Source organism: Rhea pennata, chromosome 15, assembly GCF_028389875.1.
Source record: "Rhea pennata isolate bPtePen1 chromosome 15, bPtePen1.pri, whole genome shotgun sequence".
NCBI lineage: Eukaryota > Metazoa > Chordata > Aves > Rheiformes > Rheidae > Rhea > Rhea pennata.
The window spans coordinates 15,789,911-15,805,899 of NC_084677.1; the positions used below are offsets into that span (position 1 = coordinate 15,789,911).

The 15,989-nt window shown below is 44.5% G+C and overlaps 1 protein-coding gene across 1 annotated transcript in view; it reads right to left on the reverse strand.

The window, feature by feature from the left end:
• The window catches only part of RNF216 (ring finger protein 216), an 83,324-nt gene that overhangs the window by 39,177 nt on the left and 28,158 nt on the right, over positions 1-15,989 (reverse strand). The window contains exons 8-13 of the mRNA XM_062588423.1: positions 15,868-15,982; positions 15,450-15,589; positions 14,655-14,705; positions 13,442-13,579; positions 12,160-12,308; positions 11,589-11,667 (exon numbers count right to left, since the gene is read on the reverse strand). Coding sequence (XP_062444407.1) covers positions 11,589-11,667; positions 12,160-12,308; positions 13,442-13,579; positions 14,655-14,705; positions 15,450-15,589; positions 15,868-15,982 — 672 coding nt within the window. The remainder of the gene's footprint in view (positions 1-11,588; positions 11,668-12,159; positions 12,309-13,441; positions 13,580-14,654; positions 14,706-15,449; positions 15,590-15,867; positions 15,983-15,989) is intronic.

Genomic DNA, 15,989 nt, shown 5'->3' on the forward strand with positions numbered 1-15,989 from the left:
GGCAGGTATTGGGCTGGGAGGAGGAACAACCTTACTTGCTCTTGATTTTCCACAGGACAGTAGGGAAGAGTGACAATCTGCAAAAAACTTCCCATTTTCCACCTTGCTCCCAATGTCCCAGGTGTCTGCTCAGCAGCTCACAGCTTTGCCAGTTCCATCAGAAATACAAAGCTAAAAACATTTGACTTAAGAATGCATTTTTGTCTAATCCTCTTTCAAAGAAAGATGAAAAAATAGAAGAGGAAGTTGGAATCGAGTAACAATTCAAATCATCCTTTTTCAGTTCCTTAATCACATGTTAGGGGACAGCCACAGCTGGGAATTTCAATCTCTGGAGCAATTAAAATAAAATTAAACTCAGCGAATAAGGCCTTATGCATTCAAAGCTTCATTAACCTTGTTGCCTTTTAATTAAATAAGTGCACATGAAATTTGGGACAGAGGAAGCATTTGCTTTACTGAAGACGTTATATTTTAACAGCAAATCTCTTACTCTTACTCTTCTTTAAAAAAAAGAGTATGGGGTTATAAACTTTAGACCTCTCCAGCTCCATGCTGACTTTATTAAAAAGTGTGGTAGAAATTATTGCCTATCATCAGCTTCCATTTAATGGGAGTGCCTGCTCTCCCTCAAATACTCACTAGCAAAGCTCTGCTTTGGGCTCCCTTCTGGGTAACAGATAGTCCCACCTATGCCAGAGAAAACATGAGCCAGGATTTAAAATAATTCTACAAGTTATGATTGATTAGAGAAATAAAGTTGGCCAGCTACATTGGGATAGATTTTTCAGTCCACAGAGATTAGAGTAGCCAGTCTCTTTTAAATACCGTCCATCACTACAAAAGACTCAGGCAGGCACCAAAGGCACCGTGAGACTAGGACAGTTTAAAGGATAATCTTTGAAAGGGGATATTGTCAAGTCTGGCCAGCCTGAAGATCTAGCTTGCTCGTGTGAGAGTTACCATCTGACTTCTAAGGGAGTCACGCGGCTCGCGTGGCATACTCCGCTGAGAGCGGACGAAGCATGCTACCAGTTTATCTAGACATTAGATAGTCTAGCACAGCTCGAGCACAAAATGCTTTGCCGATTCCCTGTATTCTCCCAAAAGCAATGCAACCCAGTTGCTGCATACACACACATTCACACCGGGCTCCTTTGCGTTGGGCTTTGCAAGAGGCTTAACGGCATGACTTCCCAAGTAGGAGAACGTGCACAGAAGCTGCATCAGTATTTCTACTGTGCAAAGGGTACACCCTTGTGTCCAGTGTATACAGGACCTTAAGGTGTACCTATTTCCGCTCCCCTCAAAGCGGCTCTAAGGTTCAGTCTCTCTGGCCCACTGACACCATATCCAAAAGTAAATACGAGGCTGCCATACTGTGTGACCGGCAGTGCTAGAAAAACAGAATACACAGTCCCTTTCCTTGTCTCCAAGGGATTAAAGAGCTTGCCACCTGAGCTGTCTCACTGAGACATGCTCTCTAGCAAGCAAATTTTAGAAGTGCCCCCCATCTTGTTCCTAATTCACTAATGTAGAGAACTTACTAACAACTCTGCCAGGACAGTATAAACTTCAAAAATTAAGCAGCATTCTAGGAGAGAGCTCAGTCTTTTGCCAGTATATACTCCTTAATTTGGTATTTGGGGTTTATTGCTGGCCTGTCCATTTTAGCCATTTTAACTACTTCAGAGAACAATGAAGTGTTTAAAGAGATTACTTTCTTTAAAGTGTCACTTACCATAAGAGTCAGTATATTCTGTAGTAAATGACACTTCCCCTTTTCACACTTGCTCCTCATTCAAGGAGCAAGCTAACATGACAGCACAACTGTTCACAGCAAGCCCTCCAAGGGATGCCACATTCCTAAGTGGATGCTCTGCCCAATTGAGTGAAAAGGCACAGCTCCATTAACCTGAAGCAGGATAGACAGGCAATTCCTTATGCTTACAGCAGCCCAGAATTCGCAGGTTAATTGCTGCATCCTCAAAACAGTGGTCTAATTTTTATTTCATAGTAGCCATATTCTTTTATATGGAGCATGGAAAGCTGTTGGCTGCTACAGGATGCCCTTAGCACCACAAAGGACAATCTGAATGCATAGAGTGTGACAGGCTCTCACCAAATGCAAAAATAAACCCAGTCACTAATGCTTCCTCAGCCTTTGACACTAATAAGAAACAGGGCTTCACACTGCAGTACCAACACTGACGAGCACATGAATTTTGTGATGCTTGAAGTGCTACCAGGCAGAGCACAACAGCTCGCTCCATTCCTCAGCTCTTGAAGATTAAAGGTCCATTAACCATTTTGCGTGTGCAAGATAACTTGCTTCATTTGTATGCAGCAAATAAGCACAGAGGGCCCACAGGCTGAACACACGCAGGTACGCCTTGGGGTGAAGGAGTCCGTTTTCAACACAAACCTGCTTGTACAAGGAGTTCTGCTCTGCAGTTCTGATGACAGCATTTCCTGACCCAGTTTCTATCTTGCTCCTCATTCCTCTGCTACAAGTAGTAATTAGTAATGTCAGTGTTCTGGCTGGATTGCTACAGCCCCATTAATAATGCAAGAGTAGTAACAGAGTGAGAACAGAAGGAGAGTCTTGAAGGTTAAAAGCAATAAGAGAATGCATTTTAGGGGGCACTAGAAGAAGAGGGAAGAAGAGGAAAAGAAACACTGGCCTACTGAGATTATAAACCACATACTTCAAAACATATCACTCCTTTCAGGTGGAAATGGTGGGCAAGTCAGTCAAGACTAATTAGAAGATAATATGCAAATACAGAATGACACATAGAGGTGATTACAAAATCAGAGAAAGCCTTCTGTTTTCACCTTCTCTCTCCCCCTCTAAATTTGCTGCCTCACATGTTCACATTTTTCCATTTTTCATGTATCAGGTCAACAATAACCAGGCACCCAGCATATGACTCCCACTGAAGTTTCATTTCTCCAGAGCAAGCTCTGCTGGGATCAATCCCTACCTGCTCATCTACAATTAAACCTTTAAGGCCAGGAACCAATCTGTTTATGGTTCACTTCGACCTGAGGCTCTACTGGAACTGTTTATGACATATACTCTGGACCTAGAAGAGTCCCAGATTTGAACAGGTTATCCAGCATCCCCTAGTCCTTCAATGACCATCAGCTCCCCCAACAACAGCTTAACCATCGCTATAAGGCAGAGAAGCCTCCCAACAGCTATGAACGAAGTCATCAGAGCTGTTCCCTCAACTGGACCATCTGGAAGCATTTTTTCCCTCTTTTCATGGTTAGTACAGCATAGAAAGAAAAGGAGGCTTCAGGTTTGGTATTTATCAGATGTTTCTTTGATTGAAAAGACACATTGACAGTTGATGACCGCCTCCTGCATTCCAGGAGCCAAAGGCAGCTTGTCTGGGGCTAATTCTGGTCTAATACTAAAGAGCAGCCCTCTTCAAGGAGGCTGTGGTTCCCCAATTTTCTTGAAGATTTGCAAGACCGTAGCTCATTTTTACAGGTCATTTCACAGAGCCGACCAGTCACACTTTCTCCGAGTGCTTGGCATTTTCAGCTTCCTAAATGGTGCCAGAACTCTTGTTAATGATGATGTATGATGCAAAACACACTGCCCATTAGCTGAGGCTAGACTTATCACATCTCTTATCCCTTGCTTATCAATTTTATTCTTTAACTTCAAGTGACAGAGGAAGCTGCACTAAGAGACTTATTCCACTGAGTCCTTCCAGCACTAAGAGCTCAAATGAATACCCAGAATGGATAGAAAAGCAGCAGGCTCATTGAGATGAGCTCATTAGAGTGGCAAAGAATGAAGTAAAAGCAAAAAAGAAAAAATAGAAAAAAGATCAAGTTCAGAACTGCACTGCTTTTTCAAAGACACCATTCAAGTATCACTTCCTCCGCACAGAGGAAGTAAGAAGAACTGGAGGTTCCCCTCCACTACAGTGATACAAAAGGATGAGTGTCTAAAAAAAGGAAAGCAGGCCAGCACTAAGCACACTGTGACCAAATTAGGAAACAAACTCAACTGACAGGCTCCAAAATGGACATCATCTGCAACAGCCTTGTATTAGCCCAGGAAGTCTGATGACTGTGTCATATGCTCAAATCTGTTTATGTGAAAACAAAAAGCAGCAAAATACCTCCTGTAACTACATATGAGGTTATGCCATCTCTGTGGTCTAGCCTGAAGGAGGAGACACTCAACTACCCTGACAATACTATTCAAAACCTTCACAGCTTACTCCTGCCCCTCCAAAGGTAACTTTGCCCTGGAAGTACTATGGTACAAGCCAAGGTGTGTGCAGAAAGTCTGGTTTTAAGTGCATTTAAGTGGTTAGCTGTGGCAGATGAAGCTGAGGTTAGAGATCAGTGATTACTATGACAGGAACGTGAGGGGGAGGAAAGAAAAGGAAGATGCAGCTTCTTGAATAAGGTCAAAACAATGTTTTTAAAATGGCTTGGGAACAGTCTTTTTCCATCCTTTTCAACCTCCACTCCCCACCGCAGCAGCAAAACCTTAACCCTGCTTTGATGCTCTTCAAACACAAGTAGCACTGGGCAGAGTTTAAGTCTTAAGCTCACCCATGGTTTTGCAACTGCCACTGTGGAAAGCACCTGTATTCAGCTCCCACAATAGTTCCAGGGCAGCTCACTAGCATTGCTACCTCTTGTGAGGACTGATGCAAGTGATGGACAACCTAAGTTATTTCACTGCTAAAGAAAAACACATACATACAGCCAACAAAAAACAAAAAAACAACTGAAACAACACAGAACTCTACTCTGCATAGAGGTTTAGTGTTTCCTCCTTGATGTTAGGGTAATCGCATCCGTTATTCTATTTGTTCCCTGCTTTAAATGGAAGAAACTGGAATAACATCCCTCCCTTTCTCTTTCAGGAGATCTTAGAAAAGAAAGGCAAAGTTGACAGCCAGTCTCAGGCTGCAGTGGGCCCTTAGGCCTGCCTCTGCTCTCAGCACTACACCCTTCAGGCTTTTTTCCAGCAGCAGCAGCTCCAGTTGGTTAGGGGCTGACTCCAGCAACTGCTCTGCACTCAAAGCAGCCGAGGACATTTCACACCCAGCACCACCCACCCAGAGTGCTCTTATCCAGCTCCTCAGAGTCCACCAGCTGATCCCCAAAGACACCGTTATTACTCATCTGTGCTGATCACCACATGATTACAGCAGCTCTGGAGATCTCTTCCACCTAAGTGGTGTCAAGCTGAACCCAGGGAGGGAGAGACAGGACTGCTGGGTCACAAAACAGAGGCCGATGCTTCCATCTCACATGGAGTCAGGCTTAGCTTATTACCTCCGGAGCTCTCGTTAGCAGAGAGCAAAGCTATGAAGGGAAGATAGCACTACCTCTTATGGACCTGACAAAGAGGTATTCACTGGTCAGTAAACAGTGGAAGAACTGCTTTTTCACTGAATGGATATTGCTATATAAAGGCAGAAACCAAGCACAGGAGTAAGCTTTGTTGCTTGAATTGCACTGACTTGCACGGTCTATTTTTAAAGAGACTTGCTTGAGTTCTTGCTTTCAGCAACTTTTTTCTCCTCCAAGGAGACAGATACCCCATTTAAACTGACCTCTTTCCTCAGGTCCGCTTCCAAGCTGGGCTTTGCTCTCTCTTTCTCTGTCAGACTCATTTATCAAGCAAAGCATTTCCACATACCACTGCATAAACAGACTTGACCTTGTAAAAGCAGCAGCACCTGAGCTCCCTGGTGCTCTCTGCATCCCACCACAGCAGTGAATTCAGTCTGCTCCTGCAGCAGCCTGCTTTCCCCATGAGACATTCTTGCAGCACCTACAGCCCATTCCTACATGCAGGGAGGAAAGAGGGCAGGTATCTAGTCAAGGCAGGGAGACATGGCCACTGTACCTCCTCCCAGGTAAGTGGCACTAAGGAGCAAGCTACTGCTGGCACCAGTCAATACTTGTAGCTGCTCCTGGCCCAGACCAAGAATACGCTTAGAAGCATCCTAGAGGAATTGCTCTGAAGGTGACAATCACTCCTGCTCACTGATTTTCCTGGGTGCTCCTTCAGAGAGGGAGCAAGCCATCAGCAGAACCAGCAGATGTGCACAGTACAGCTGGGACTCAAGGAGTCTCCTTGGAACGGGGCCTTTCCTCATGCCCTCAGGAAAGGTAAGCAGCTGCCTAGCAGAAAGCCTGGAATGAGATCTCCTGACTCTCAGCACTCCTCATGGGAAGATCTCCTGACTCTCAGCCCTCCCCATACAACTTTGACCCTACACACCTCAATAGGACACATCACATGGTTTAGCACACGCACACTCTTCCTACATGGGATTGTACTTTTAAGGCTTTGCTGTATTGGGAGCACCCTCCTGTTATCTCTTTCTTTAGCACTTGGCAGGAAAGTCGAATGGGGGTGTTATCTGCAGCCTACAATCACCTCAACCCCACCTTCGCCCTTGGTCCTTCCCTCCCGCCCATCCCTTTGCAAACAGACACTGAAACCACCGGAGCTCCTGCTGCAGTACTGCCAGCGCTGCCGCCGATAGCATCTCCGCTTGCCTTGCTCACTGACTGCAGCCCAGAGAGCACCGCTGCTACAGACAAGTTTCAATGTCCTTTTATGGAAGAAAAATGAATCGCCTGCCCAGCAGCGGAGTGCCTCAGAGCCGAGCTGACACACGGAAACTTGCCATTTGTTGTGGTTTTGGCAGCACTGTAGTGGAGTGTGTTCCCATGCGCACCACTCATTTAAGAAGGGTGCAGCAAAGGCACTGAGCTGGGAAAGAAAGCTCAAAACTCCGGAGCAGAAGATTTCACCCATGCAGTGCTGAGGAGGAAGATGGCAGTGAACATTAACAGCTTCAAAACTGTTCTGTTGGATGAGACAAGCAGACAGGCCTCCAGACAAGGCTGGAGGCAAGCATACAAGTACTCCATTCCCAAGCTCCACCAGTAAGACAAGCAGCAAGATCTTCCACACCACATTTCCATTTCCTCCTCATCCCAACAAATTCTGCTAAACCACATTCGCATAGACACAGGATGCCTATTTAAACGTGGGAGTTGGGTGCTGAGGTTAGTGTCATGAAATAGAAATTACAGGGGCTTGCCATAAGCATCTGTCATCTAAATCTCTCCTCTCCACTAAAGCAGAGGGATAAGCTGTAAGTGACAATCGAATCCAAATAAATATCTCCAAGGAAAAAGCATACAAAGAACAGAGATAAGAACTGCTGAACAGAGAATGAGAGGGACCTTCCAAATGTTTGCACTTCTGTCAGGAAGCTGACTGAGAGACTTCAGCAGCTGGGAAAACATGTTGCAAAACAAGGAGAATTAAGTAATTCTCCATGTGCACAGCCTGCTCGGGGACATTCTGCTCAAGCTCAATTTCTCCGACCAGGATGACTCTCCCCCTTTCCCTCCCCCCACCCCAGTTGCACATGCACCCTGCCAGTGACAAGTCTTGATACAGTTTTAGCCTAACGCTACAAAGCGCTTGGTGTTTGGGAGGCTTTGGGCAGCAACAGGCCAGCCTCCAGCATGGCACCGGGGCATGCATTGGATGGCATGCTTGGAAGGCTTATGTCATCCTAAACACATCCGCTACTGCTGCCGCATATTTGATCACACAAACATCTCCCTTGCACCCTATCAAACACTTTAACTGGATCATAGGTGGCTTGGGCTGCCTCATTATCTACCTCTGAACCAGGAACAGCTGCTCACTCCATTACACCAGGAACAGCAATCACACAGGCCTTGCAGAATGCCCTGTTAACTGCTTTTATAACTTTAAATCCAGTTGATCATGCAACAATTTGTTATTTCAGCAAGAAATGCCACTCGTATTGAAGTTGCTGTGAGCTATACAACATGACTAACATTTATTAACATACGTTGTGGATGCAGCGTTAGCACCTTGCTAAGGAAAAGCCACATTCAGACACAGCTTATGAGGCAGAGCTCGATACAAGTTTAAACCTGTTCATCTTCCAAAAGAAAAATTAAGGTTAAAGGCAGCTGGGTGCATCTGTTCACAGCCAGCACCTTGAAATCAATCCTAAGAAACTCCAGCAGCTTAAAAAGAAGCTTAAAACAGCACATCTTAATCCTGCAAATTAGAAGTACACACAAGGATTGCTTTGGCCAGGGAGTTTATCCATCTCACACAGGCACATCAGTGCGCATTTTTCCAGGACAGCAGTTCAGACACCCAGCAGGCAAACTCACTCCCGGAGCCCGGCCTCCTTAACAGGATGCCCAATGTAATCACCACCAGGAGCGGCAGCTGCCTGGTCAGAGGGCTGCACAGCTCAGTGCTGGGCAGCCAGCAGCAGCCACTTTTTACACCCAGCCAGCGCCGAGGCAGGCAGCAATTCACTCCTGCAAGTTATGCAAAGGAGCCAAAGCCTTGGAAAGGCAAGTCCCCGCAAAGCGGCTGCAGGTTGTAGTCTGGCTACAAAACGTGTAGGGTTTTAGCTCCCTGGCACCTAGAGAGACAGCACAGCTCAGCTTTGTGCCCTATTTCCATGGCAACGACAGCTTTCCCCTCCTTAGCTCATGGCTGGCTGGAAGCCCTGCAGCGCTTTGTGCCGAGACTGCAAAGAGGGCAGCAGCTCCCTCCCCGCCCCGCCGCAGCAGCTGGGATGGCAGCGAGCAGCCTCGGAACAAAAGCCGAGTCTTCATGCACGACATGGGATGATGGAAGGAGGGAGAGAGAGTGAGGAGGACTTCCTTTTCTGGTGGGAAACAACCCCCCCCACACACACATGGAGGCGCACAGTCACTTCCTAGTACTTAAGAAATCAATATGCAATGCATTTTTCATAGCTTTACCGGAATTGGCAGCTTTAGTTTGGGTAACCTTTTGTGATGTGCAAATACACTGAAGAAAATCATGCATCATTAGGGATGAGAAATTCAAACTCCACTTCCACAAGGAGATCCATCCATGGACAACAAGATGAAGGCCGGTCAAGCTGGCTGTCAGGAATCTTCATGCTGTGCACACAGCCGCTGGATATACTCTACGAGACTCGCCAGAGAGCAAAACGGAGCAAAAACTCGGTCCCATGTCAGCCAGCTGAGCAAAAGCTGCTTCTCCCCCATCACATGCTCAGACTGCAAATATGCAGGAAACTGCATTCACAGGGTGGCTTGGACAACCTCTCTCTTTGGCTAATTAAGCTTCTCCTCCACCCAGCAAGAGTTAGCAACATTAAGATGCAAGGCCTAGCCACCTAAGAGCCAAACTTCACGCAACACAGCCACAATGGCACTGACAGATGGTGCAGGCTCATCTACATGCTCTCCATGAAGCCATTCAGCCACCAAAGGCGGCAACTGGCAACCAGTTCAGAGGTTACAGCTAGCCAGGTTTCAGTCCCTGTGAAGCGCAGTGCATAAGCAGTAAGCTGGGTGTGCCTAGAGCTCCCCTGTTACTGGGCCCAATCCATACACACAGCCAAAATAAAGGCTTCCAGCTGGTTTCCATCACATATTTTACAGTACATCCATATCTGATCCAAATGTGAATCAACCTCTGCAAATTTTAACAGAAAGCCAGAGAACATCAACATGAACTACAGAAGCAAGACAGGATCCAGGTAATGGAGCACTGAAATACAGCAGGACCAGCATCTGGTCCTCCTCTCCCCACCCTTTTAGACTGCAGGTCGAGAAGCATGTTTTGACCCATCCCTTCTCATACTTCCCCTCGCTTTTGGTTCAGCTGTGCAAGTACAGTCCTTCCAACTAGAGAGGAATTCCTTCCAGGATCACTCATCACTACCGCAAAGTCTGCCAGAGGCACTCCTAGGAAAACCAATGCATCCTTTCCAACTTCCGTGGAGTTCCCATAGAGGAAAGGGCTGGATTAGTCCTTTCCACCCTTCAGGCAACTTCCTGCAAGCAAGAACGTTAACTGTGATTCTTCATTCTGGAAAGAAACAAAGCAGCATGGATATGAAAGACCACTGCAGTGGCTGAGATGAGACACTAACGTCCTGCTAGCTCAGTTTGTCATCTCGGACTTCAAATCCTGAAGTCTTTCAGATTTCTTAGACTAAGCTACTCAGCAGATACTCAGCAGATTTTTAGCTAATGAATCAACACAAGCTGTCCAGGAAACCAGAAATCCAGCCCACTGGAATGCTGCATCCCCGGGGAGCGGGAACAAACAGCGCCCTAGGAAGGAAATGAAACAGCAGATCAGAGGGAAGAGAACACTTGCAGCACTGACCCTCTTGCCACATTTACTTTTTTTTTTTAAAAAAAAGCACTTCAAGAATTTTACACATTGAAACATTCATGTTGTTTAAGTCTAAATTCTTATGGTGCTGACACTTTGAGAACAGCTTGTTTTTTTGCAAAAATGGAGAAAGGAATAAAAGAACAATTTAAACCCGAATCAACAGTGCCACCTAACGGCAATCCATCATCCTTGCTCATGAAATCTGGATGCTCCAGAATTGAAAAGGTTCTTTCCCAAACGCTAATGTTAGTGAAAAGTATCTAAAGATTAAAGATCAGAAAGGGAATTGTGCATCTTTCAAAATGGCTTTCTCCCCTAGCATATTCAATTCTCATAATAGAATATTAAGTTCACTACTAGCAACCTCAATTTCTCCAGACAACAAATTTTGACTTCTTATACAAAGTCTATTACTTTTTCAATACAGGCAAAGAGTGGTATAACTTCGAAATGAGAACCCAAAGCTTTGGCAACTACAAGCATACAGTCTGTGCATTCAAAAAAATTGTGATTAACAGAAATCTCTGCTGAGGGATAGGCAGCTCTGAACATTGCATGAGAATTCATTGCTGTGGCTAAAGTTATGCAAGATGCCCCATAGTACTAGTGCTAAGCACTGATAGTATGTCAGCCTCAACTCACTAGCACCAGATGTAAGCAGGTTTTAAATACACGTTCAGGAGACTGCAAAACATTTCTGTACCATCTGTTCTGCAGAAAAATAAACACGTAGAAGTAGCAGCAGCAAGTTCCCCATTCTGCCCAGCCATTGAACCTGACGATTCTTCTGTTATGGCTATTAGCAAACTTGAAAAGCACAAAGATTTTCTAGCCTTCAGAGGGGCATATTTAAGCAAGCTCTCCAAACAAATTTTATTTACTACCAGCTGAATCTGTATTCAAACAATGGCAAGAGAAAAATGCAACATGCCAAATTCTGCTAAGGATAGCAGATGAGGGTTTTTTCAGCTTGTTCTCCAGAATTTATTAGATAACAGATTACAATTTGTTTCTGTGCCTTTTAAACACCCTGCTCCCTGTTCACCTAAAGCACTTCTGTGCATGCAAAACAGCAACATAAGGCACTTATAGACTTATTTTTGGCCAATGCCTTCCAAGTCTGCCACATGAAAGTGGGTCACCACGTCCGTATTAGTGCCCTGAAATAAATCAGTCCAGCACACAACTTTACCAAACATCAACAGTATCCAGCAAGCACTTTGCAGTCCCATGCAGCCACATCAGATGTTCATTCACCTGCTGCTAGGAAGCTAGTTGTCCTAGCTCTCCAGCCCAACTCTCCAGAGAAGTGTGATGGCAAGTGTGACCTAATTACCTTTCTGCAGCGAGGATTTGGACAGCTGAACCGCTTCACATCATTGTCCAGTAGAGCTGGAAAATTACAGAATGGACACCTGCAGCCCAGAAAAATACGCTATTAATAAGCCAAGCAAACACAAGGCCAAACAAATCTTTGCAGAAAGTGAATTTAGTCAGATAGCTATGTGGCTGTTAATAAGGCTGCCAGCCAAACGCCTGTCACAAGGATTTGCCGACTATGGTCTTTTTGCTCATATTTTTTCGATCACTTCCATGTTTGCAATCAAAATATGATACGCTCAGCACTGCTTTTGACCATGTAATCTAGAGGATCAGCACAAGGATGGCAAGTGATGAGGGAAGTCAGCCTTCCTGAATTTTAATCTGTTCCTAGTCGAAGGAAGGCAGACTGTGTTAAACAAGAACAGTCAGAGGAAAGTAGAAGCCCTAAATTAAAAGGGGGCTCTGACAGCTACCTGCCCCATAGTCAGCACACATTTAGGGTTCTGGAGGACAGTTTTCTACAAAGTACAGGATTTCCTCCAGTTCATCCATTCTGACTTGTGTACCCTGCATTAGAGACTTACCTGACAAGCTCATCTGCACAGGCAGCAGCCACCTCCTCCTCCGCTTTCCGCTCGTAGTATTTACGAAGGATGTTCTCTGGAAGCACCTTCTCCAGCTCGCTGGTGGGGAACGAACACGTGCAACTCCCTTCCATGCAGCTGAGCTCTGACTACAATTGGAAGGAGAGCACTCAGTTTCAGTGTACTTCTAGTGACAAACAAGACTACTCAGTACCCTGATCTTTTCCAAATACAGTCAGAGCTTTGCTTATAGAGAAGAGAGCTTAAATCAGCAGATGACTGCCAGAGAACAGAGTAGGGGCTTGCTATGATACGAACAACGCTAGTTAATCAGCTAAATCAGGCCTCAGACAAGCACTGGGCATGAAGCTGATAGCTGGGATTACAGTTTACTTGCTCCAAAGCCTCTGTGACCACAAAGCAGCCTGTTACCACTGCACGTTCTGAGAGCTGCACCATGATCACAAACAGCATATTCTGTTCTTGGTGATACACTCTTATTAAGTGCAGCTGTCAGTTTATAGGATTACATGAAATACAGATCCTAGAGTATCCCCCCCAAATTACCCTGAAGTTTGATCATCATAGCTCAAGGCCAAGGAGCACACATACCTCACAGCAGGTTAATAACTCGTTTATAGCTCAGCTAAGTATCAGAATAACTGCTAACTACTGCTCCTTACAGCTAAGTATCAGAATAACTGCTAACTACTGCTCCTTACCATCTGGACCAGCTCCAGTAATCATGTCCTAGTGATCATCAGCATCAGCATTTTTATCAGAGACTGAGAAGGTTAGTAGTCTTGCAGAGGAACTGATCCCCAAATTAAGTTGAGATCACAAGGAATTTATGAAGAACAAGCCTTTAGCTAGGAAGAGACTGGCCCAATCAGAGATAAGCACTTTTCTCTGTACAGATACCATTCACAGAAAGCACAGAATTGGTTTATTAATTAGTAAATCAAAACCAAACAAGTGCAAGTTGTTACTATGAACATTGTAAAACATTTTCCTAATAATCCATTAAAAGTTGGTAAGAATGGAGCAAGTTAGAGGTCAGCAAGACAAAAATCCTATTCAAAGACCTCATTGTGAAGCTCTTAGCTAATCATTTGATGGTGAGACAGACTTGTCAGATTTGGATTTTGGGACTCTATTCCATTCAAATACTTCCTAGGAAGTGCAGTTACATCTGGTTTCAGCAACAACGCTCTGCAAATAGCAATATAATCTTCCAACAGCTATCTACTCATTTCCCTGTTTTCAGGTGGGAAACCCTTACCTTCCCAGAGCCAAAGACTGCCTCCTGAGCATATTTAATTAGGCACTCCTTGCAGAACAAGTGACCATCTGCACACTGCGTTAGCTCTTCAAATGCAAACTCCCCATAACAGCAGCGGCACTCTATCATCTGACCATCCTGCAGCCATAAACGGGTATTAACAGCATCAAAAAAAAAAAAAAAAAAAAATCAATAGCTAAAGCAAGATACCAACACGCTCTGCTGAAAATAAGAATGCAATGATGTGGGTACATACAACTAATTCATTTAAAAAGTGAGCATTAATTATAAGAAAAACAAGTGAGCTACAGATATACATTATTCTATTAGATATCTTCTTTGTGGTTGAAGCTCACCATGAGAAAGCAAACCCAGAAACTCAGTTTTAAGTAACTTAACATGTACATGTTCTCCATGATAGATTCCCCTCTCCTCTCCCTCTTCCCCCCAGCCCCCTGAAGAACACATCGTGTTTGGCTAATTCTCAGCTCACAGGCAGAGAACTATCTTGGGTTAGGGAAACTGTGCTTGCAAGGAAGCAGCAGAGAATATGCACAATTCACGTAGGGAAAAAACAAGATTAGATCTGTTGCCTTCTAAAGGAAGATTTACCAATTTGTCTCGAGAGCCTGCCTTGACTTCTTCACTGCAGAGACAGAAGCTTGTCATTAAGAGCAAGTATGCCTGCTTCTTCACAACACTGACATCTCCAAAGTCAGAAGAAAAATAGGCATTGAGAAAGGGAAGGGTAACCCTCAGCTGCTGAACTCATATCCTTCTCTTCATTTAAAGGGAAAGGCTTACTTTTCAGTCTTTTTTTTTTTTAAATAGTCCTTTCTGCAAAGGAGAAAGGCCTTTCCACTGGCAGCGCTCCAAGAACAGCAAACCTGTTTTAAACAGCCATAATGTGGCTAGTAAGAGCAAAACTGCTACAATTCTATCACAGTTTTTGTTCTGGCCAGTAAAGATACAAGCAACAGCTGACAGATCATTGCATACATCAATACTGCCTTGCTGGACTCAGCTCTCGTCTACCTTTTAGAAAAGCCAGCCAACACATACTATGTAGGTTCTGCCAGCTCAGCAAAAAGTAGCATAGTGCAAATGCAGCCCTTCAGAAAACAAACTCTATGCCAGAAGTCAGCAAAGTAGTAAGTGCAAAATAGTCTCTATACATAAACTGAACTCTGGGAACCACACTGTCAATACTGACCTTCTGATACTGTTCCTCGTTCATCTGCAGAGCAAGAAGAAAGTCCGCATGCTGTAAGAGAAATATATGCATCTGTATTTGTAGAATGGATAAACCAAATTCCATCCTCTAAACATTTCACATTATCTCAAGATTTACAAGCCACCATAAAAGGCACACCATCTGCCTACAATATCATTCAGTCTGGCCTTCCAATCCATTAAGCTATTTACAATTCAGCTAAAATAGACTGCAGAAGTAAAGGCAGCAAAACAAAGAACCAAGTTCTGGATTATGGAGGGCCATTAGTTCAGGTTTCCATGGGCAGGCAAGCTCCCACTCAATAGGTCTCTCCAGAGAAAGCCTCAAGGAACATCAGCTGGTCTGCCATGAGTGGCTGGTCTGCTTTGAGCCTAGTGGTTATTAACCACCAACTCTGAGCAGTAATTACAATCCTAAAAGCAGAAGAGGCAACTACTACTTATTACAGGAAAGAATTCATTAATGTACGGGGAAAAAAAAGCCCAGAAAGGTGTTTTATCATAGACTACAGATCAGTATTAGCAGATACATAGAAGCTTTTCAGCCACAAAAGTGACAGGTAAATATTAAGTAAATACAGAATTCCTTGCTTGGCTTTCCCCCTCAAGTAACTCATTTTCCAAAGTGTTAATAGTTAAGAGTCAAAAGCCATCAGTTATTCAACATTTTGTTCAGCATTTGACTTCCAAAAGAGAAATTTCCATGCTTCAAGCCAAGACCTCTGCAGTAGCTGAAATCATTTGCCTTGAGATCAAAGCAGCTCCTCCCACTCACCTCTGCCATCTCTTTAACTTTCTGCTCATAGAATTCCTGTTCCAGTAGCACTGGTGGGAGAAGTGAGAGGCGGTCATAGGATCTCCAGTGCCGTCTCTTGTTCTCCAGGAAGAACATCCGCTTCTCAATTTTCACATCACCTAAAGTAGAGTTAAAGGCACAATGAAATCAGACAGGGCAGCAAGAGCAAAGCTTAAACCCTTCCTCCTCTACATACTACCAGCTAGATAACTTCAGCATCTCAAACAGCACTGTAGCAAGCAGATGCACTAGTGAAGAGCATCTTCAAAACAGATGCTAGACAATGTCAGAGGTAGATGGAACCACGGTCCTTTCCAACAGCAGCACTTTCTGCTGCAAGCCAGCTCTGCTTACAGTATGCATGCAGGGAGCACCACACATACCAGTTGGTATTTACCTTGCTCAAATTTGAAATCTATATATGAAAATTGATTCATTTCTTTCCTCCTTTTTCTTTTCCCACTGGTTTCTGGTGACAGCTCCTGCCATTTCTTGATGGCATCAGAAAAGGCCTAGAAA